Source organism: Glycine soja, chromosome 14 (assembly GCF_004193775.1).
Source record: "Glycine soja cultivar W05 chromosome 14, ASM419377v2, whole genome shotgun sequence".
Classification (NCBI taxonomy): Eukaryota; Viridiplantae; Streptophyta; class Magnoliopsida; order Fabales; family Fabaceae; genus Glycine; species Glycine soja.
Window position 1 is genome coordinate 9120130 of NC_041015.1, and position 24055 is coordinate 9144184.

The 24055-nt window shown below is 30.6% G+C and overlaps 3 protein-coding genes across 3 annotated transcripts; 1 reads left to right on the forward strand and 2 right to left on the reverse strand.

The window, feature by feature from the left end:
- Positions 1–4639: 4639 nt before the first annotated feature.
- Positions 4640–7404, forward strand: LOC114383661. Its single transcript, XM_028343384.1, has 6 exons — positions 4640–4872; positions 4999–5069; positions 5148–5206; positions 5838–6311; positions 6594–6684; positions 7079–7404. The coding sequence occupies exons 1-6, from the start codon at positions 4731–4733 to the stop codon at positions 7163–7165; spliced, it is 924 nt and encodes a 307-aa protein (XP_028199185.1). The 5' UTR covers positions 4640–4730; the 3' UTR covers positions 7166–7404.
- Positions 7405–12336: 4932 nt separating this feature from the next.
- LOC114385366 (protein REVERSION-TO-ETHYLENE SENSITIVITY1-like) lies at positions 12337–15838 on the reverse strand. The gene is made up of 4 exons (XM_028345413.1): positions 15572–15838; positions 14443–14525; positions 13978–14352; positions 12337–12989 (listed from the first exon to the last, which is right to left on the reverse strand). The coding sequence occupies exons 3-4, from the start codon at positions 14260–14262 to the stop codon at positions 12567–12569; spliced, it is 708 nt and encodes a 235-aa protein (XP_028201214.1). The 5' UTR covers positions 14263–14352; positions 14443–14525; positions 15572–15838; the 3' UTR covers positions 12337–12566.
- Positions 15839–20014: 4176 nt separating this feature from the next.
- LOC114385503 (uncharacterized protein ycf36) lies at positions 20015–23839 on the reverse strand. The gene is made up of 4 exons (XM_028345616.1): positions 23293–23839; positions 22240–22268; positions 20874–20930; positions 20015–20457 (listed from the first exon to the last, which is right to left on the reverse strand). The coding sequence occupies exons 1-4, from the start codon at positions 23768–23770 to the stop codon at positions 20248–20250; spliced, it is 774 nt and encodes a 257-aa protein (XP_028201417.1). The 5' UTR covers positions 23771–23839; the 3' UTR covers positions 20015–20247.
- Between the last annotated feature and the right edge of the window lie 216 nt (positions 23840–24055).

A 24055-nucleotide genomic window follows, 5' to 3' on the forward strand; every position in this document is an offset into this window, starting at 1 on the left:
AAGGCAATATCTATTTTAACCCGTGCTTGATATGGGTGCTGACAGATATATAGTCAATGCTTATATTTTATATAATATATTGATTGGTTGATATCATAAATATATATCTAATTTTTGTTATTATTTTTAATTACATAAATGATATATCAATATAATAGGCATAAATAAACAATATTTTACCTTTTTTTAACTTTAAAAAAAGTGAGATATCTTTTTATCAAAGTTTGACAATGCGTTGACCATTGCAATCAACGATTATATGTTATATAATATATTAATTAAAACTCATTAAAAAGCTATAATAAGTGAGTTTTTAAATAAAAAGTAAGTCAGACATATTTTTTATTTATAAAAAGTAATACTTTATATTTAAAGAGTGTGTTAAAAATGTATTACAGATATTTATCTTTTCATATTATTCTTTGTTGTTAAATTAAATTTGTGTTGATTTTATTAAATAAATTTAATTCATTTATATTATAAAAATAATGTGAGATTTCATTAAAAAAAATATAAAACTTATCATAAAAATATTTTCTTACATTTTTTCTTAAATTCTGATAAATAAAATTTTTAAGTTAATTAGTATAAATATACTAAATAAAGTTTTGTAAATTTACCACAACCCAATAAATTCGGCGTGCTTTAAGGTACTTTATCTATGCAAACATTTCCTTTTATATCTTTCAATTTTAAAAATTAGATGAAAAAATCTAAATTAAAAAAATACATGAAAACAAAAAAAAAATTCTTGATTCTGGTGTAAAGAAATCGAAATGTAATCTTGTAAATTATTCTTCAAAATAAATCTAGTAATTTAATCTCAATATAGAAAGGATCCTATGTATGCTTTATAAGGCGTACCTGAAGGTATTTTATTTTTGTAAATATTTCCTTTTATATTTTGTAATCTAATGAATTAAAGGAAAAAATCATTTCATGACTCTAGTATAATCAAGTAATTAATTTAATCTGAATAAAGAAAGGATCTTATGTTTGTTTATTATTTTACGAATTATAGCGTTCAATACTTGCATTTTATTTTTTTAGGGTAAATACATCTTTATTTTGTTGACTTTTAGGCTAAATACATCAATTTAAAGTAAAATAATCTTTGCAGATTTTATTTTAAATGTTTTTACTTACTCAATAAGCGTTTTTTTTTACTGCCAATAAGCGTTTTCATAACTAACTTTAAAAATCTTTTTAACACTAATTTATGATCTTACACAATAAGTGCATTTAAAGTAATTGGTTAAGAAATCAAAACTTTCTATTTATTTATTAATTCTCTATTTAAGGAATCTGGCTAATAAGATCATAAAATTAAATACTATGACATTGATTTACTTATTTTAAAAATATTCCTATAAAAATAAATCATCATAATTAGGGACTTTTTTAATTAGCCTACACGTTGTACTGTTCGTCTTATATTTTTAATCTATAATTTATATATTTCTCATCATATGTTTCTTTAAGTATATTTATTTGTTTCATGATATATTTGTAATTTTAAAAAATAAAAAATATAGTATAAATAATTCTCAATAAATATTTTTATTTTATTTATTGATATTTTACTTAAACATTTAAAGAAATTAGAATTACATTGCAATTTCATAAAAAATTCTGTTATTTATACAAACAATAGAGGGCAATGTACTTTTGTCACCACCTGGCTTACACGTGCCGCCCTTACAAGTTGCCAACTTTTAGTTGGATTTGTCGATGGAGATATGAGACTGTAATAAAGGAAAATGATTGTTGAATGTTGAATACACTGTTAACATTTCTCAACTTTGTAATTATAAAATAAAACAAATATTTCACTATATTAATTAAGGGTGTTGCAAAATAATATTTTTGGGACATTAATTAAAAAATTTAAAAAAATATAAATATTTATTATGAAAATTATAAAACAACATAAAAAAAAATAAACAGTGTAATTTTATACATTTCAATAAAAAAAAATTCTTTTAATTTCTTAATTAATATACTAAAATCACTTATTAACATTTGTTATTGAGTAACTGTTATCATTTTATATTTAAAATTCTAAAGTGTATTCAATAATTTTGTTGCCAAGCTGAAGTGGTAATGAATTATAGATGTAATTAAATAACTGTTAGTTTTTTATTTCTCCAAAGACTACTAGTAGTCAATAAATTAATAATAGTAAGATTGATTAACGATTCCGTTCACAACATAGTACCTCTCGATCCTGCTCCCTTCAAATTTTTACTATCACCAACAAATGTAGTTTAGGAAGTGTAGATTTTTTTATATGAAATAAAAAAAGTAAATAAACTGAAATATTTTTTTTATATTTAAATCTGAAAGAAGTACGTTTTACAAAATATCCTATTTTATCAAATTAAAAATAAGGTGCTGCATCACATCCAAATAAATAAAATTAATTTTTGGATTGCTTAACAAAAAGTGTATGCTGCCTTAATATTTAAGATTGGCATGCAGCCCTTTGGATAGCTCATTCAATGACATAAAGACTTCATCTAAACCCAACCATCGAATATTCCATGCAATTGAAATTTTACATCAACCTTAGAGATACATGGTGAAAAAAAAATCACAAATTTAATTTCCTTTACTTATAAAATTAACATTCTAAAAGTTAATATTTACCGATAAAAAAAACCATTATGATCAATTATTCTTTGTGCAGTTGAACTCAATTCCGAGTTTTGTTTTCAAAGCAGAGGCAAAAACTTTGAGAAAGTTTTTGTTATTTTAGAATCAAGATGCTTTTTGTTTAAGGTGAATAATTATCATGCCTTATTGCAAAACAGAAGTGTTTTGTGAACGTACAAGCAAGGTATTTTTTGTGGGAATTGAGACCCAAGTTAGTTAGGAAGGAAAGGATACATGAATAGATTAGGCTGTAAATTATTAGGAATGAACTAAAATATAATTTTCTTCTTCTTGAATATGAAAACGTTTGAAATTTGTTTTTATAAAATTTTGAATGTGTGTTTCACCCTCCAAAAATTAAAATATGTAATTTTTAGGCCAAAAATAATATTCAAAAATCTGAAAATCTACGTGTATTACTTGTTTGTATCAATTATATATATAATAAATATAAAAAAATATTAAATTTACACTAAAAAAAATTCTTTTTCATATTTTGTTCACCTTATTTTTTTAGGTTAATTAAGTTTTTAGTTCCTAATTTTTTTAAATTTGTATTTTAATTATTAAACAAAAGTTTGATTACTCAAGATTTCTCAACAATTTTTCGTTAAATTTTTTAGTCCTTTATCAAAAGTTTAACCAATCAAGGACATTAAACTTTTTAAAAATTCGATTTTTAATGCGTGAAGCCTCATTAAATACATAAATAAAAAAAATGAAATCCAAACTTTTGTTCAGAACTAAAAATTAAAATTTTTAAAAATTTACTAACCTTGATCGGATAAAGTTTGTTAGGGATTAAAAATTGAAAAAGTTTAGAAACTATAAACTTAACTAAACTTTATTTTTGTTTTATCTTTCACCAAATAAACCCCTAACTAGTCATAAAAAAAAAAATCCTAAGTAACTAAATACATATTTTGTCCTAACCATAAAGTTAAACACATGTTTTTAATAACAAAAAAAAAATGAGATGAGATAATAATAAATAAAGAAGGTATTCACCCAAAAAAAATAAAGAAAGCAGGCAAAAGAAGATTTCATCATTATTTTTGTTATCTAATTTACTTTTAAGATTTAATGTAGTTCTCTTAATTTTGAAAGTCAAATTAGATCCTTTAATTCAATTAGATCCCTTTATCTTTAAAAGATTTAATTAGATTTTTTTATTTTTTTAAAAATAAGTTCAATTTAATTTTATTTTTCTTTCATTTGCTCCTAAAATTTTAAAAATCTAATAGTTTTAAATAATTTAAAATAGGTTTGAAAATGTTTAGATTGTATTTGTGAAAATCTTTTAGTAAGTTTTTCATTTAAAAAAAAATTAAAATATGTCAAATTTTGGTTCAGAATTCAGATAACTCTAAATTTACAATTATAATTATTTTACATTCAATCATCTCGATTGATCTATATAACCTATAATTATGTGTAAAAATTTTAGTATATTTTCTATATCAATTATACTTATAGCCAATGAAAAAAGTTATACACATGAGTTTGAATATCTAAATTTTATTTTGACAAAAGAAAAATAACACACTTTAATTTTATTTTATTTTTTCATTTTGACCGCTTCAATTTGAAATCTTATTTTTTTTATTATAATATCGATGTAGAATATCTAATCATTTTATTAATGATTAATATTTATCACACACCTAATTGATCATCTTTAATAAAATATATTTTTTCAATCATATTTTTTTATTTATAAAACTTAAATCCAAACTTAAAATGTTACTTAAAGAAATTGAATTCAAAACCACTCAAAGAAGGACTTGTTGGTTTTGAAATCTTATTTAAATATAGTGACCCAAGTTTTTTCACTGTGATAACTGTTGTTGGTCTTGATTGAAGCTTTTTTTTTATTGTGATTTAACCATTTAATAACGAGAAAACTAATTGAACATTAGAAAAATAAATAATTAAACCGCAAAAGAACGTGTCAGAGAATTCCTCTTTATAAACAAACGTCTACGTTACAACGTACCATCATATTCGCTAAATCAATATCCGGACTCTCTGCATCTAATTCCAAAATTGTGAAAAACCCAGAAGCAGAAGGAGCAATGGCAGATAAGCCAAGTCGATCCCTGGTTTTATTCGGTGATGGGTTAGCTCGTTTCATCGATTCATCGCACTCTCACTTTCACTCTCTCGCTTCTCTATCTTCCTGCGGTTTTTTGAGTCTCCCAAACTCTCCCCCCTCAGGTTCCCTTCTTCTCAATCCACATCCTCTTTGTGTTTGTAATAATGCCTAGCACACGCTTCTCAATTATTATTTTTCCTATTTATGCCCCTGCCACATTCAAATTCACTTGAATATGTAGTTTCCAGAAAGCGAGGATGAGAGGACAGTTCGAGAAGTTGCAGTGCTGTTGGATGCATGTCCCATTTATTTAAATATGGTGAGACCCATTTAGTCAAGTTTTGATTTTTTTTTTGTTATCTTATAATTGGTGTTTTTTTTTATTCCTTGTTAAAAGGGGAAAATCAGTGATAGTGACAACCAAGAGGATTCACCAAAACAAACCTTGCCTGATAGGTATTCTCTTTTATTTGTTTGTTTTCCATTTTCCAGTTTGTTGTTTGTAGAGATTAAATTAATTATTTGACATGTTTGGATAAACTTCTCTGTAGCATTTTTAATTATTTGGGCCATGTATGGATAAACTTCTGTATTGCATTTATAGGAGAAGAATGTAAGAAGGTAATATGAATTAAGTTTTTCCTGTGAGTTAAAATTAGCTTATGAATAAGTTAAACTGAGCTCGTGGAAAAGTAAATGAGAGATTTTCTATAAAAGTTGAAGTGAATAAGTTGAATTTATCTAACTTGTAAAAGAAACTTAACTTATTTTACCTTTTTATTTTCTTCTTTTATAAGTGCTTATTGAGCAAGTTATCCAAACAGGGTCTTGATCTTTATAGGTGACAATCATTCAAGTATAGCAAAAAAAAGAGTAAGTTTTACTTTTAAGGACTAAAAATTAAGTTTTTAAGGGACTAATAATACTTAGAAACATAGGAACACCAAGGACCAATGTGTACAAAATAAGGACTTACAGGTACTTAAGTTTTTTAACGTAGGGACTGGTTCTTAAATGAGTGTCACCTGTAAGGACCAAAGGATTGATTTAAATGGATCAAATAAAGGATTTCGTTTTTGAAATACAGGTTTATGGGAATGAAAGCTGCTATTTTGACCAACAATTCAAGCTTGAAGTCTTTTAGTGCCAAACTTGGATTTAGTGTTCTTAAATTGGATGAGTTAGTGGTAGGAGGTTCTGCCGAGGTCGTGGCCCTTGAGCTGCTCAAGTTGCTTGGCTTTCAAGAAGGGAAGGTGCTGGACAGTGACCACTTTGATCTGGTTTTCTTTCACAATGGAGCTGGTGAACAAAAAGTGGTTGCTGCTGATATGGGATATATGGATGCCTTGGTTGGAGGGGTAATGAGTCAAATGCAACCTGGATCTGACATCAGTTCACGTCTGCACTTGTCCGTTGTCGTGAGCTATGGCAATATCTTGGAGGGTGATGATTCTAAGTTTTCTGTGTCAAAGAGGGTAGATGAGAAGAACTCCCATCTTTCAGTGCTTTATCCTCTACAAAGTTATGCTATGAAAGGAGGAATTCCTCGAAAGGATGTAAGGTAATTAAAGTAGCATTTAGCGCATGGACAGAATGAAATAGAAAATTCATTTTTTGTTTGTTTTCCTTGGTTCTATCCTTTTAAGTGAAACCAAAATGGAGAATTTTTTGACCCCCTGCCATGTTCTTTTATATTTTTAAATATGCCAAACATAAATAGAACTCGTGTTTTGATATGCACACGTCCACCAAACACTTCCTAAGTTATAGTAATTGAAGATTAGTAATCCTTGCTTTCTCTTTGGATTGTCTTGAATATTTATCTCCATATCAAATGATACAGGCATTATTCTCCCATGTTAATTGCGCAATGGCAATCTGCGGTGACTCGCAAGGATAATGCAGAGAGATTTTCTTTTGAAGATTTTATGGAGGTTTGTTTCTAGATTTTACTTTAGGTTTTATTCACAATTTAGTAATGATTTATTCCAATTAGTGTTTCTATTTTTGCTTTGTTTCATGACTTATTAGTCTGATCATGCTCTCTATTTGTTGTTCTTAATGATGTTCAGTGCACAACTTTACATACTTCAATCTTTAAAACTTTCATGTTATTGATCAACATGTGTATTTGAGTGTTTCTTCTAGTAGTATACCATAAACATATTTGATTCTGTGATTGCAAGTGTTTGCAGTTTTTGTAAAGTATCATGGTTTGAGTGCTAGCTATTAATGAATTTTCCTAAGCTTGTTATTTGTTTAAGCTATAATTCTTGGTTACTGTATAACCTTTGCTTCACTGTAGTTTTTTGTTTTCTTGTAATGCAGCATGGTGGAAATCTTACAATACCGGCAGATAGGTTCTTGCATGAGATAGCCTTTAAGCTTTGGAAAGCTCCCAAGTATGGAGCCTGATTTCACTTTTTGGTTTTCTTTTCAACTTCTTGTTGGCTTCTTGTTATAGCAGCAGAGCTATTTAAAAATTCTCTGATGAACATGTTTACTTCGTAATCTAAAGTCTAAAGACTCTAAACTCTATTCCATCATGTAATAGCTAATAAGATTTTGATGAGAACGGTACACCAATCCACTCATTCTTTTCTTGGCAATGTTTCTTGTAAGCATATATAAGAAATCTATATTTGTTAACCTTTTTTTATGTAATAAAATGTCTCTTCAAATTTTTTACTATATCATTTCAATATCAAGAATCCTGCCTAGGTTAGCTTTGCTATTCTTAGCCGGTCCCAAGCCCGGATAAAAGGAGAGGGTTGTGTTAGGCTTTCGACAGCCAACGTAAAACTTTGTCGAATCTCTATGACATGGATCAATTACGTAATAATGTGAATGCTAGGTCGTTGCCCGGAAGCAACGCGCTGTATGGCTTGAGTACAGTGTCAAAAGAGCAAGGGCCGCTGCATCGCCGTCCGGATGTAGTGAAAAGTAAGCAAGTGTTCCCACATTTTCGTGAACGGGTGTGGGTAAAGAAGCTAGTTCATGACAGAAGGATTCGCTTTAGTACATGGAATATAGGCACACTTACTGGAAAATCTATGAAAATAGTGGATGTTATGGTGAGGAGGAAGATCAATTTTATGTGCCTACAAGAAACTAAGTGGACAAGTGAAAAAACGAAAGAATTAGACAACTTGGGATTTAAGCTGTGGTATACGGGAAAAATCAGATCAAGAAATGGGGTAGGGATTATTGTGGACAAGGAGTGGAAGAAGGATGTCGTGGATGTAAGAAGAGTAGGAGATCGTATCATAGCCTTAAAATTGGTAGTGGGACAGGACACCTTTAATATTATTAGTGGGTACGCACCTCAGGTTGGGTTAGCAGAACACTTTAAGGTAAAATTTTGGGAGGATCTAGAAGGGGTACTTCAGGATATACCCCAAGGAGAGAAAGTTTTCCTAGGAGGGGATCTCAATGGACATGTAGGTAGCGTGGCTAGAGGTTTTGAGGGGGTGCATGGGGGTTTTGGTCTAGGGGAGATGAATGGGGAGGGTAAATCCATCTTGGAGTTTTCGGAGGCTTTGGATCTTTCTATAGCCAATACATGGTTTAAGAAAAGAGAGGAACATCTTATAACTTACAAAAGTGGAGGGACATGTTCTCAGATAGATTTATTCCTTATCAGGAAGTCTGATAGGAAGTATTGCTTGAACTGTAAAGTTATCCCGGGAGAGAGCTTGACTACCCAACATAGAGTTTTGGTTATGGATGTAAGAATTAGAGATAGGGCAAAGAGAAGAAGTCCTATGGTAGCACCAAGGATCAAATGGTGGCACTTGAAGGGTGAGAAACAAGGAATCTTCCAACAAAAGATATGGGAGGGATGGTGTGGACAATCACAAGGAAGTGCAAATGATATGTGGAACAAGATGTCCCAAGAGATTATTAAAGTGGCTAAAGAGACGTTGGGTGAATCTAGAGGTTTTGGACCTAGGGGTAAAGAATCGTGGTGGTGGAATGAAAATGTTCAGAGCAAAGTTAGAGTAAAAAAGGAGTGTTTCAAGGAGTGGTCTAGGTGTAGAAATTCTGAAACTTGGGATAAGTATAAGATAGCTAGAAATGAAACCAAAAAGGCGGTGAGTGAGGCAAGAGCCCAAGCTTTTGACGGACTATACCAAGCTCTAGGAACCAGGGACGGAGAAAGATCTATATATAGGCTTGCTAAGGGTAGAGAGAGGAAGACTAGAGATTTGGATCAAATAAAGTGTGTTAAGGATGAAGAAGGCAAAGTCTTAGTGCATGAAAAAGATATCAAGGAAAGGTGGAAGGCGTATTTCCACAACTTATTTAATGATGGATATGGATATGACTCTAGCAGTCTAGACACAAGAGAAGAGGACCGGAACTATAAGTACTATCGTCGGATTCAGAAACAGGAAGTAAAGGAAGTGTTGAAAAGAATGAGTAACGGTAAGACGGTGGGGCCAGACAACATACCTATTGAAGTGTGGAAAACTCTTGGAGATAGAAGTCTTGAGTGGCTCACCGAACTCTTTAATGAAATTATGAGGTCAAAACGCATGCCGGAGGAATGGAGGAGAAGCACGTTAGTGCCAATCTATAAGAACAAGGGGGATATACAAAATTGTGCAAATTATAGGGGAATCAAGCTCATGAGTCATACCATGAAATTATGGGAAAGAGTGATCGAACGGAGATTAAAAAAGGAGACTTAAGTTACTGAGAATCAATTTGGTTTCATGCCGGGAAGGTCGACCATGGAAGCGATTTATTTATTACGGCGGGTGATGGAGCAATATCGCATGGCCCAACAAGACTTGCACTTGATTTTTATTGACTTGGAGAAAGCGTATGATAGAGTGCCTAGAGAGATTTTGTGAAAAGCTCTAGAGAAGAAAAGGGTTAGGGTTGCATATATTCGAGCTATCCAAGATATGTATGATAGGGTATCGACTAGTGTTAGGACACAGGGTGGAGAGTCAGACGATTTTCCCATCACAATTGGTTTGCATCAAGGGTCAACCCTTAGCCCCTACCTTTTTACCTTAATTCTGGATGTCCTCACGGAACAAATCCAAGAGATAGCGCCGAGATGCATGCTTTTTTGCAGATGACATAGTCCTCCTTGGAGAGTCGAGGGAGGAGTTGAATGAGAGGTTGGAAACTTGGAGACGAGCTCTAGAAACACATGGCTTTCGCCTAAGCAGAAGCAAATCGGAGTATATGGAATGTAAGTTCAACAAAAGAAGGAGGGTTTCTAACTCAGAGGTGAAAATAGGAGACCATATTATCCCTTAAGTCACACGGTTTAAATATCTTGGGTCTGTAATATAGGATGATGGGGAAATTGAAGGGGATGTGAATCATCGCATTCAAGCAGGATGGATGAAATGGAGAAAAGCATCGGGGGTGTTATGTGATGCAAAGGTACCGATCAAGCTAAAGGGAAAGTTTTATCGGACTGCGGTAAGACCGGCGATTTTGTACGGAACAGAATGTTGGGCGGTCAAGAGCCAACATGAGAATAAAGTAGGTGTAGCGGAGATGAGGATGTTGCGGTGGATGTGTGGTAAGACTCGACAGGATAAAATTAGAAACGAAGCTATTAGAGAGAGGGTTGAAGTAGCGCCTATTGTAGAGAAGATGGTGGAAAATAGACTTAGGTGGTTTGGGCATGTAGAGAGAAGACCGGTAGACTCTGTAGTGAGGAGAGCAAACCAGATGGAGAGAAGACAAACAATTCGAAGCAGAGGAAGACCCAAAAAGACTATAAGAGAGGTTATCAAAAAGGATCTCGAACTTAATGATTTGGATAGAAGTATGGTACTTGATAGAACATTATGGCGGAAGTTGATCCATGTAGCCGACCCCACCTAGTGGGATAAGGCGTTGTTGTTGTTGTTGTTGTATCATTTCAATATCAAGACATGCCACGAGTACAAGTAGAAGGCTCCTCGGTAGCAATTTTTTTAGGTACATTATCTCCCACACAAGCCAAATTTCTTTTTGGTTCCATAGGTTGTTAGTGCACATCTTATAAAGAAATGTATAATTAAGAGGAACTAATTTTTAGTATACACTTGTAATGGATGGTTGAAATTAAAGTAAAACTACTATTGGACATCGTTTTATATTGATGAAAAATATAAAAATCATATTCATTTTTAATTCCTTTTTATAATTATAAATAGCCCTAATTGCTTGTTATTTTTTTAATCAAAATTAAATAAATGCAAAAAATTTAATAAATTTTTTATTTTTGTTTTAAAAATATATATTATGTTAACCTTAATGCATTTTAATGATATTAGACAATTTTAAATTTTATAAATATAATCTATACAATATTATAATGTGAACTTCTACTCTTACGATGAATTTTACGATAAAATTATTTAATAAAATATTAAATGATATAAGTATAACAAAAACATTTAATTGGAATGCACGGTAGTAAAATACCAAAAAAAAAAAAAAAGAATGCACGGTAGTATAAATTTTTTTCATACTGTTATTTTAAAAATTACCTCTAAAAATTTCTTATTGATTACCAGTATGAAAATCTTAACATTAAGCTTTAACATAAAACGGTATAAACTGATTTTTCCTTGTATTGTACATTTACAATAGTCAAAATTAAGTTTCTCGCGTTATATTATGTTCATAACATGTAATTATAATATAAGCTCAAATATTGTTTTTTTATCCTTATAAAATACGAGATTTTCTTTTTAGTTCTTTAAAGAATTTTTTTTTATAATTTTTTTAAAGGTTTTTGTTTTGATTTTAATCCTTTAAAGATTTTATTTTGACTTTAATCCTTTTAAGATTTTTTTATCCAGTAACAATGACATAAGTGAGATCTTGACTTGTGTCATCAACAAAATAAAAATGTAAGTTTTGTTTTGTAGGCTGTTTTTAATTCTCGTTTGTTAAAAAAAAATTAATGACATTAAATTAGTTGATGAAAAATTTAAAAACATAATTTACTAAAAAAAGTTACATGACAATAGGATTAAAATAAAAAAATTTAAATATTTACTATAACAATTTTTTTTAAAGGACTAAAATAAAAAATATCTTATTTTATAAAAGATTAAAAACATATTTAAACTTATAATATATAAATCTATAGATGTTTATACAAATAATTTATTTCTTTCTACCACTGTACATATAGATCAACTGACAATTTATTTTAGCTTAACCATCTTGAATGGTTTGATTTCAACTAATTGTCTGGAAATAATAAAATAAAAGAACAATTTCTAACAAGTTCAATGTGTACTCATTGCTTTCGAATTCTTAAAATTATTTTTTTAACTTAAATATATTTTTAGTCCTTCAAACATTGGATACTTTGAGATACGCCTTTTTAGGGTCTCAAATTAATATTTGTATATTTTAGTCTTCAAATTTGCAAAATGCTTATTCTAGTCCGTCTTAAGGTAAAAAACTACCACAAATTATGCATCCAAACTACCATAAATCAGTCACGAGGGACTAAAAAAAAACATTTCGCGAATTTGAAAGGCTAAATCAAATGCAAATTTTAATTTGAGGGACTAAAAACATTATTAAAAACATAATTAAGAAACGTGAGAATATGCAACTAGAACAGCTTCCTCATTGGATTCAGGTTGCAGAACAGTTCCACCAATTAGTCAATACAATTGCATAATTCACGGTCTAACGAAGCATCAAGTACACTTTCAAAAGCTATTCCATTAACTTTCCATAAGAGATAACTATTTCTTGTTCCAATATCAACATTTAAACCTGTTATTTGGAGAAGAGGGAACACAAATCATGACCATCTTTCAATTCAAGAGACCATCTAGCACTCTAATAGGTTTCTAAATAGGCAAGTACCCAATAGAAACCACCCTATTAAGAGTAGAGAGAAGGATAGTAACCCAAGTAAGAAGGGCCATCCAACCATAAAAACACCTAAGCAAACAACCACAACAAAAGGCAGAAAAGACCTTACAATTGACCTGAAATCAACCCAGTGCCCCTTAAATATTACCAAAGCTCCTACATTCACCATGTTCCAATTCATTGATCCACCATAACACAGCCGATTCAGACAGTTGGCAACAAACGAGTGGCAGTTGCAAGTGAAAAGGTTGTGAGTTTTGTTCTCAAAATACCGCAAACTTGTCTGTAACGCATCGTCCCATGCGATTGCAGTACCATACTCGGCATGCAGGTAACCGTGCTTGCATGTATGTGCAGATAGGTTAGGGGGGAAGCAACACTGCAACATCTCAGGTTACACAGAATGCCAAATTAGAGTTTATACTTTTAAAGAATTAAAATTGACACCAACCAAAATTTTAAGGGGTACAGGGAAAGGGGAGAGCTTGGCAAATGGATTGTTCTAACTTCTATGGATAAAAAAGTCAACACATCTATAACTGAATTACTTTTCCAAAATCAAGGTCAAATCACCGTACTAAATGAGGGCCCAAATTGGGTGTCAATAATCTGAAATTGTTGGGTGGTAACAAACATAACTATTCAAATTTAGCATGCATGCCCCATTATCTAACAGCTGGTATCACAAACAATCATAAGCACCATATGAGGGGATCAAGCACCAATAACTGTATAAAAACCAATTGCAAACTTAGTGGGCTGATTTGAATTAAGCATCTTTAGAAATCTATCTATTTAGAAATGGCAATTTCAAATATAAGTGTGAGGCCCTATGAGGGGAAAAGGGTAAAATAACAAAAATTTCAGATTCAATTTGATATATGGAAAAGTAAAAGGTAAGGAGTTTCTTATTTCAAATTCAGATTCAATTTGATATATGGAAAAGTAAAAGGTAAGGAGTTTCTTATTTCAAACTAAAAGATTTATATATCTCAAGATGAAACCTATAAGATTCAAATGGGACATGACTTGTAGGTTTTGACTTCAGAGAGCCCTCTAGGTGCAAATGCAACTCATTTCCAACAAGGACATAATCGTCAATATCGCAGTTAGTTATGGTGTTTTCCTAATACATCAATGTTTCACCTAATAGTTTCACATGTAACTACGTTTTGGCCATAGAAGTTCTGTAGTCCCCTAAAACCCCATCACCAACCAAAAACTAAAGTTAGTTGAATTTGGCATAAAACTGTTTTGCAAATTGCAAAGCATGCATGCATTTATGGATGATATGCTAGCATGAAAGAGAACAATCTGTAAGAAAGAAGGCAACAAGAGATTTAGATAATGAACCTGAGAAACAGTACCTGTCTACGATCAAGTTGCAAGTATCTTGCCACTGGACCAAATGCAAAATCATCAACATTCACAAGATATGATCCTGAAAAATCTAAAACAACTCCATCCTCCCTGCAAATGCCAACATGACCAATGAAGGGAGCCAACCATGAGACCACAGGAAGTGGATTCCAAACCAAACAACATGGAAACTTTGCCTTCTTTGGATCAATTGGATCTAGAGGCCACAGCTCATGCTGTATTCTTTGTGTAGAATGTGAATGCTCGACGTCATAACTTGCATTTAACTCCATAGTAAAAATCTACACCACAGCATATAGCTTTACTCAAGTATCTGTGGAGATGCATCACTGTATCAAACTACTCCTCCAGACATCCCAACTCTGTACAATGAAAAGATCAAGTGAGACAGTTATTCCTTCATCAATTTGATAAAATTAATTCAGCAATGACAGACTTTATGGCACAAATACCTAATTTAGAATTGGGTGTATGACCAACTACTGTCCAAATCTCAAAGGAAATAATGGAGGAAATCACAAGTATGCTTTAGGACCTGTAGCACATAAAATAAGGCAGCATCAGATATAAGATAAGCTCAGAGCACAAACATCAACCAAATCTATCCTTGCACAGTATAAATGTTTAGTCAGGAGAATTCACAAGGACAAATATAAAGAAATTTTGGCTACTGATTTGTAACTTTGACACATCAACTACATTGGACTCTCAAAGAGTGCCACATTAATTCTTCCTTACCTGACTCTTCATACCACCTCATCGTACAACTCACAGTGGTAGATGTAGTTTCAATCATTTTAACTACCTACCTTCATCCATGTCACCAACCTATTTACCTAATAGCAACATTTTAAGGTACTACAACATTGCCAATTGCTTTATGAATCAAATCTGCAAGAGTCAAGGTTGGAGATAAAGTACATTCTTACAAAACAGCTCACATGGAGCAAACCCCAAATAAACAGCTGAGGATTGCATCCTTCTTTTGATGGACCAACAACCAAGTGAAAAGACAAAAACAAAGATCTTTTGAAAATACAAATCTACTTTTCCATAATCCATATTATCAATTCTGTAATTATTTTACATTAATAAACTAAACAATTCTCTTGCTTCATATATTTTGAGCTTATTTGCATATATTACTGCAACAAATTTATATCTAAGACGCTGTAAAAAAATTAATTATTAGGTTTTTTCATAACAATCTTTACTTGAATAGGTTGTTGTTTCCCTTCCCACATTTGATATATAGCAACTTAAATAAGGAAACAATTATAAAAATAACCTAAGCGGGCAATTACACACTACTTTGTCACAGAATCCTGTATACCATGCAAGCAATTAACTTTAGGCCCCCAAAATTAACTACAAGAAAAAGATGAAACAAAAAAGAGAAAAAAAAAAGTATTTTCGGATAAAGGGGTGGTATTCTAATGTCCCCATTAATTATATTTGTATGAATACTCGCATTGGAGATATCAAAAAACATATACAGCAGTTCATCAATATGCATAACAAGTCAGAAAAACCAAGGACACATCATTGTCTGAACAGAACTGAGGTGCCCCCAATCCTTACCTGAAGAAAAAGATGAAAGAAAGAATCACAGCACTTAGAAAAGCCAAAAGGGAGTTTGAAGATGCAGAAGAGTTGTTGCTGGGGGTCATTGCAATGGGGGGTGTGATTTATTCTGGGGATGAAGCCACTTAGGAAAAATACAAATCATAATAATATTGCTTCACAAAGTCTACAACCAATTCTCTTTTTGGAAATATAATAATTAAATGCAATGGATTTTTTATTTTATTTTTTATGTTGATTTTAATTATTGTTTGTTTCATTTGGAAAAATGGCTTTCTGATTGTTTTGAAACAGAAGCAAGAGACGGGAAATGGGAAAGGTGCATGAACCCTTCCCTGATTTTTCATTTTTATCTTTCATGGTGGGCCCCTATCATGTCTGTGGAGTTGTTGCATTTCTTTTTTTTTTTTTTATTAAATCTGCCTTTTCATATGTGAAAATATGGTTAATTTGATTTTATATTTTTATATAAATTATTAATTTTGATGTTTGCAAGTTTTTATATGGGTTAATTAAAATGTTTTCCACGGTCAAATAATAAAATATATTGTTAGTATAATTTATAAATAATTATCATAAAATCAACAAAATTATTATAATTTTATAATTAAAAGATAATATAAAAAATTATATTATGAATACATATATTTATTTACTTTTTACATTATATTCACTAAAATATTAATGATTTTGATTTACTTAAATTAGTGTCATCCTTTAATTTAATATTTACGTGATATTTATTTTTTTAATCATGTATATTTTTAAAATTAATGTCTATGATTATTCTTATATCGAAATTTTTTACTATCCAATATCTTACTTAAACAGATCAAATTCACTATTACTTATATTAATAACTTTTGGTTATGAGACATGTATTTAATTATATTATATTATATGATTCTTAATATTATTAACGCAGTCTAATTAAATATGTGTGGTCTATCAAATATTTCAAAAAGTTTAAAATTTATTAAATTAAAATTAAATGAAATTATATTTATAAACAAAAATACATTTATTTTTTTATGAAACATAAATGTATAGTATCATCAATTATGGATGTTATTGGTATTTGTATTTAATAAACAATTAATATCCTATCTGATAATAATTATTGAAATAAAATATCAGTTTTAACTGAAAAAATACCTGCTACGATATTATTTTATTCTTGTTTTAACCTTTTAATTTGCTTTATGCGTTTTGTAATAAAAAAAAATTGAAATCTTTGAAAAAAAAATTGCATCATGAGTGAGCTTGACACGTCATGCAAAATGGTCATCGCTGGCAATCTCTCAGTCGTACACGTGGAACTGTGGTGACCTGGTGGGTATGCATACACCCAGTCACTTTTTTTCCCTTTATCCAATCTAATGGTATTAAAATATATATATTTTCTGTAAGTTTCATTTCATTCTTGTGATGCTACTAATAGAATAAAAATTCGAATTAGCTTAAATCGTTTTCCTCCTAAATTTATTATTTATTAAATTAAAAATATTACTAAATATTTTTAATAATTCAATAATTTTTTTTTATAATATTTTCTTGTAAAAAACATTGCAAATAAAATATTAGATGAATAATTGAATTATGTTTTTAAAACAATATTTTTTTATTATATAATTAAATATATTTTTGAAATTTTTTTCGGAGAAAATTATCGTCAACTCCTTAATGATTATTTGTACTAGTTAAGTTCCATAATTTTTAATTGACAAAAAAAAAAAAATCAATTTCAATTGATTTGGTGGTGGGTGAATGGTGGAGTGAGTCGGTGTGGACTGGAAAGAGATGGGCCTCCTTCACCTTAATATGTTCAGGCAGCTCAGCCACAGGTTTCAATAATCCACAATTGAGTATTTGACCCCAACACAATCTATATCTAAGTTGACCAAAATATCATATCTCATTTTTTCTTTTTCTTTTTTTTATTATTAAGATATACTACTATGATAAAGATCTCATATAAGAAAAGAACTTATACTAAGGCTAATAATTTATTTTCTAAATTATAAGTGTAAAACATCAGTTTTATTATTGATGACTATTTTTGTTAAAAACATTTAGCTAACCATTTTTACTGAGTTTTTTTTCCCTATATTTTATCATAGACTTCATCATGTATATTTTATTATTTAACAAATGATTTTTTCATTCATATGTTGATCATGAAATTGTAAATTATTAACCACTTCATTTTTCTTGAATAATTAAATTATTAACTATTTCACCACACAATTAGGTCAAGCATACAAGTGCCGTAGAACATGTACATTAATTGGCGTGACATTGTTTTAATTTAAATAGAAGTCTCAAGTTCGAATTTAAATTTTAGATATGCAGTTAAGATAAATATTCAAAGGAAACATATTAAAAGAATTTTCTCTATTACAATAGCCTAAAAGTTCACTGTAAAATCCGCTGTGAACCAATGACTTACAGACGGTCCAAACTTTGTGGCCCAAAGTGTTGTGTTCTATACATATATATAAAAAAAAACATGCAAGTAATTAATGTGTTTGTCGGTAAATAAAAACACCAACTTAAGTTAATTTCTCTAATTTTTGAAGCAAATATAAAACTATCACATAAAAAGAGTTTACACTTTGGTTTTGCAAGAGGAGGAATGAAGCTCTGGCCACAATCCAAGTACTATGTTATCTTTAAATAACGTCCCCTCAAATTAAAAGTTATGAATGAATAAAAGAGAGAGATTAAAAGAAAGAATGATAGATAATATAGTGATAACGTTATGGGTTATGTGAAAAACTTTTAGGTGTAAATGTTTGATTTATTTATCCGTATATAACTGTCTTACACACCATTTGACTGAAACCAATTTCATGGAATCAAGAGTTTGACTCATCTATAGTAAAATATTGTATTATTTGATGTGATAAATCATCTATTAGTTTATATAAGTAAATAATCATATATCTTGCCATATATACCAAATCTAACTGTATTGTATTTTGTGTGGTAAAGTAAATTTAAAATAAACTTGAATTTTGTGCGACAAGATGGACAATTATATGAGTCAATAGATGACTTACTACACTAAATAATCAGAGTTTTACTAAAAAGAGGTAAACCTCCCATTAGGACACTTTCAAAGAGGAAAAAATATTGTTTAAAACCGTTTTGAGGTGTATACACTCCAATAAAAATGAGATAGATACAAAGAAGAGACAAGAATATGTGAAATACAATGAGAATTGAGAGATGCGATTAAAAAAATTAGAGAAACTAATAAAGTAATGAGATGTGAAAGAAAATATTAAAGAAGTATGAAAATACATGAGAATATAGAGTTATTATTTCAAAAAATAAACCAAAGGTAGAAGAAGGTTTCAATATTTTTCCCCTTTCTTTAGTTTATTATTTATGGGGCACACTGCTATTTGCTCTTGTTCTAACTTTCTTGGGCAGCTTTGGAGGGGCTGAATGGTTGCCAATACCTTCAAGAGTAGAATCCTGGGGGAATCTTGAGTTTCTCATGCTACCCTTTCCTTTCTTACCCTAATGTATTTTTCAAATTTCAATTAAATATTTTCTTTCTTGCTTTGGTGCATGTACTAATTTGAAGGAAGATGCAACATGTGGTTAGGAGTTAGGACTTTATTGTGAATATCTTTCTCTCAAATATTTGGAAGTTGTTACAAGTTCAACTTACCGATTCCATTAACTGATTAAAGTGATACATGTCAAGTTCTCCTTAAACAAACTTTCAAATTCAAGCTTTATGCACGGACAAAATCATTATTAGAATTACGGTAATGATATTTAGTAGGAACGAATTCTTAAGAAGAGTACAAAAGTAAGAATCAATAATCATTCACAGTGGAGTACATTTAAAAAGATGTTTCTTTATGTAACTACATAGTCCACTTTTAAGATCTTGACCAATTACATTCTTTCATAATACTTTGATAAACTTTTTTTTTTTTTTACCAAACAGCATTTTCCTTAAAATAAAATAAAATAAAATTTGAGGCTGACATAAAGACCATTTGGTATAGCAAGTATACACCCTTTCCTCCCCATAAGAAGAAAATACTTCTAGCCTGCAGTGAAAAGTAACATTATTTTCTTGTCGTTATTCTGTTTCCACCACCACCTAACAGTTAATAATTTTTCTTGATAGAACCTAACAGATAATAATAGTGCAGAGATATATTTGGATAATTTTTTTCATAAGCACTTCTAAAAGAAATAAGTTTCTTTATAAACTAAAATTAGTTTATACACAACTTAAAATCATATTTAATAGAAGATAATAAGGGAATTTCTAAAAATTAGTTTATCCATAAGTTAATTTTAGCTTATGTAAAAATTCATTTCATTTTTCCTTCTTTTATTTTCCTAGAAGTGTTCATGAAAAAAATTATCCAAAAGAGGCCCTAAATCTTCTATGTTAAGTAGTTAGTCCCATTGACCAAAAGGAAAAAAAGGGATTACACAGCAAACTGAAAATGTACATATGTTCATTTTATTTTCAACTTTACAGTAAACATATGGTGTGTAAAAAGGCAAATATAAGATATGTACATTATAGAATTTGATACTGAACATATGGAGCACCCGTTCCTCCCAAATAACTACATGCTGTCATTGAATGGAGGGTCCAGCGTTGATAATTCTTTAGTATAAGCGGTCAACATGTATTATTGAAGATCAAGTTCATCACGAAAGGCATCTGGTTCAAATAATCTTGCAGAATCATCATTGTAAACTCCAGGTACAACTCGAACTCTAGGTTCTTTTGATGTCAGGTTTTGGTCCCCATCAATGTTAATGAGGATAAGTGCACATACAAGTAATGAAGTTGCAAGACTCACTAGAGTAATTTTCAATCTGCCCAGTACAGGCTTGACCTTAAACATAAAAAAAGAAAGAAGAAAAGATTATTGGTTAAGTCAATTCATTATGCAGATTACTCAAGTTCAGATGAAAGTTCAAGGTGTCTATTTGCAAAACGCACAAAATTTAATATAATTGTGTCTTGTCTTCCCATTTTCTAAAAGCATATCTATCTGCAGTTTTAAGTGGGAAATAATTCCTGAAACTTGATGACACAATATCACTATTTGATATGCATATCTGTTTCAGTTACAATAGTGATCCTAGCTAGTTCACAACCCACATAATCTTAAATCTTAAAAAACAATTATGTTATATAGGTCCAAAAGAAAACAAGAAAATATAATGCTAATGGCTTGGTTCACAGGAGTCTCAGGCAGCAACAGTTAAGTTACGTGTAAAAGTGGAAGTAGTTTAATAGAATACTCACAAAAAATGATCCAAGGAGTCTATCGCGGGCCAAAACTTCAGCAGTCTTCACCCAAATCTGTTGAGAAATATTTAGGCTTAAGTAGTAGAATACAATATTTGTTCATACCACCCAAAAACAAAACAAAGAGAACTCATGCAGAGGCATTTTTGTAAGGTATACAAAAGGGGCACAACAAAGAACACCACAAAAGATTTTATTGACCATATTTGCCTGGGTAATTTTACCAGTCCAAATGACATGGCACACATCATCCATGCCATCAAATTATTCATCTATGATTTTTTCAAGCAACATCATGATCTCATAAGCCATTCCATATCAAAAGTTATAGAGCAATTATACTCACACCCTCTGAGCTTTTTTCAAATTATATATAATACCACTTTTTTTCTATTCCTACACTAACAACCGTTTATGTTTGAAAACATTACAGTGGCACCTCCTTATTTATTACACTAACACGTCCTTAATATTCGAAAACATTACATTGATATCCCCTACAAAGGAGTTCACTGTAATATTAAAAAAGCAAGAGATATTTGTGTAATTTCATGGAACTTCAGCGGTGATTAGTGTAATTTACTCTGTTATATAACACTTATCTATAAGATATTAGACTTTATTTTCTTTACGATTGTGGTGCACTGCAAGAAAAGATAGTATATGGCAGTGAATGATAGGCTTTAAAGGGACAACATGAAAGAAAAGTGAGAGTAGCATAAATGAGAATATTAAGATGAATGTGTGATCATACAAAAAAAAAAATACAAAATGACATTATACAAGAGAAAATTAGTGTAGCACCCATTGAAGAAAAAATGACAGAATCGATTAAGGTGGTTTGGGCATGTCCAAAGAAGGTCACAAGAAACATAAGTTAGACGAATAGATTGCATGATTTTTAGTTTAGGGAAAAGGAGAAGAGGAAAACCGAAAAAGACATTAGAAAAAATCATCAAAGGAGATCTTAGATTTAATAGTATTTTTGAAACTTTAATTTTTAATCATGGCGAATAATGTTTTGTGATCTATGTAGTCAACCCCACTCACCTAATAGGATAAGACTTTGTTATTGTGGCAGACTACACCAATTTACACTAGTAATATTCTACGAAAATTGATTCGGAGCTAAGAGTGATATATTTTATTATGTTGGAATTCTTCACTACGACTTGGAGAAATAAAACCTCTAAACAAACAAGTAATCTTGAACCCAAATAACAACGGAAAAAATAAAGGATACAGTAGAACCCTCAAGCAAGAAATGATATTTGGCATATTTTATATAACAACTTACACTGTGCCCAGATTTTAAATGTGAGTATGTGGGGGGTGGGGGGGGGGGTGGGGGGGGAGAGCATACCTGACCATCATACCACCCAGTCTCCTCATCTGCAAAATCAAGAGAAGAATGGTTAAATAGCTTTATATAGTTTATCAATTATGGCTTTATATAGTTTATCAATTATAGCATTAATGTATTCTAATTAAATTTATATTGTTATTCAATAATTATGGTAAGTTTGATAGCTTTTATAATAATCATAGAAAATAGTAAATGACAATGTACTAATAATAAGGTAAAGGTATTCAACTCATCTTTTTACATTTTACAAACCAGCAAGGATGAAAAGTTAGTTGGTTTTGAAATAATTACCTTAAAGACTATTCTAAGAATGATTTTGAATTGATAAATAATATAAAATTATTTACACTAACCATTTGTTAAACTCTAACAAGAGAAGGAATAATATGTAATATTAGTATAAGTTTTGTCATACAATCATAAATCATTTGAAAAGTTTATTCACTTTGATAATAATCACCCTAAAAATCATACAAAAGATAATTTTTAATCAATTGGTGGTCGAAAATATTTTACATACACACTACATATTTATTAAACTCTAATGATAATAGGCATACATTAATAATTTACACTATCAATCGATTAAAAATCAATTTTAATATGGTTTGTAATTGGATGACGCAGTAAGTCTATAACCATTTGGTATGACTCTTATTATGATTATTCTAAAAAGCAACGAACTTAGCAGGTGATGCTATGTGATTAGATTGTGAGTATAATAATTTTTAGTGCATAACCCATACGTAGTTATTAAATTTGACTCAATTATTAATTTGATTTCTAAATATTTAAATAATTCAATTTGGTCCTGAAATTCTTAAAAAAAATCAATTTGATCTTCAAACTTTTAAAAATTTTAAGATAAAATTAAACTATTTAAAATAATTTGAAGATCAAATAGATAATTAAGCCTTACAAAATTCAAACAAACTTATCAGAATTCACGGTTGAAAAATAGTTATTCCACAAAGTTGTCATTAAACTGTTGAGAAATAAAGTGGAAAGTAGATCGACAGAGTGAGGGTAAAGAAGAAAAAAGGTAGATACATTCAACGGTGGCACTGAGCAAGCGATTCCCGACATAAGCCCAGCCAAGATACATCCTAACGACAGCGAGCGTGACAGCAAAGAGGCCGCTGGAGGCGGCGCAGAGGAGGCGCTTGGCGGGCTCGGCCTGGGCCCCGGCGGACCCGAACCAGGCCACGGGGAGGCCCAGCAGCAGCGCGAAGGACGCCCCCGTCACGAAGAGGCGCGAGGCGTACTCCACCACGTCGCCGGCGGCCCACGAGAACGGGAACGAAGTCGAGAGGGACTGGTACTCGTTGATGGGCTGCTGCTCGTGCGGAACAGGGCACTCTGTTTCGGGCCTGCTGAAAGAGAACGATAATAACAGATAACTGCTTCTGCTGGGAACGAGAAATAATGGGATTGTGGATGACGCTGAAAGGAATCGTGGGTTGAGGGAAAGTATGGGTCTTGTTGTTGATGGAGCAGAGAACGACATTCCTATGCCTCTTATTGCCATTATCGCTTCCTCTGCCTCGCCCTCCTAAGACTAGCTTCCATTATCCACTCAGGATTTCATTTTTCTTCTTCTCTTATAATAACAATTTAAGTTAATACTAAAATATCTTTATGATGCATGAAAAAACTGTCTTGAAATTTGATATTAGTTTATTATAAAAATTTTAATACGTTTTTTAGTTTATTATAAAAAATTTCCATTAAAAGTCTTTAGAGACACTAAAAACATGCTATTCTTAATAAATATTGAGATTAAAAATATATTATTTTCTTATAAAAATTAAAA

Bases quoted from the DNA above. Each gene is read 5' to 3' on its own strand.
- LOC114383661 (XM_028343384.1), top strand. From the start codon at position 4,731: ATGGCAGATAAGCCAAGTCGATCCCTGGTTTTATTCGGTGATGGGTTA. The intron at 5,070-5,147 runs GTGAGACCCATT...CCTTGTTAAAAG, and splicing joins GTCCCATTTATTTAAATATG to GGGAAAATCAGTGATAGTGA. The intron at 6,685-7,078 runs GTTTGTTTCTAG...CTTGTAATGCAG, and splicing joins CTTTTGAAGATTTTATGGAG to CATGGTGGAAATCTTACAAT.
- LOC114385366 (XM_028345413.1), bottom strand. From the start codon at position 14,262: ATGGAGTTAAATGCAAGTTATGACGTCGAGCATTCACATTCTACACAA. The intron at 12,990-13,977 runs GTACTGTTTCTC...GAGATGTTGCAG, and splicing joins TGCAACTTGATCGTAGACAG to TGTTGCTTCCCCCCTAACCT.
- LOC114385503 (XM_028345616.1), bottom strand. From the start codon at position 23,770: ATGGCAATAAGAGGCATAGGAATGTCGTTCTCTGCTCCATCAACAACA. The intron at 20,931-22,239 runs GTATGCTCTCCC...ATTTCTCAACAG, and splicing joins CTGGGTGGTATGATGGTCAG to ATTTGGGTGAAGACTGCTGA. The intron at 20,458-20,873 runs GTGAGTATTCTA...TTTATGTTTAAG, and splicing joins GACTCCTTGGATCATTTTTT to GTCAAGCCTGTACTGGGCAG.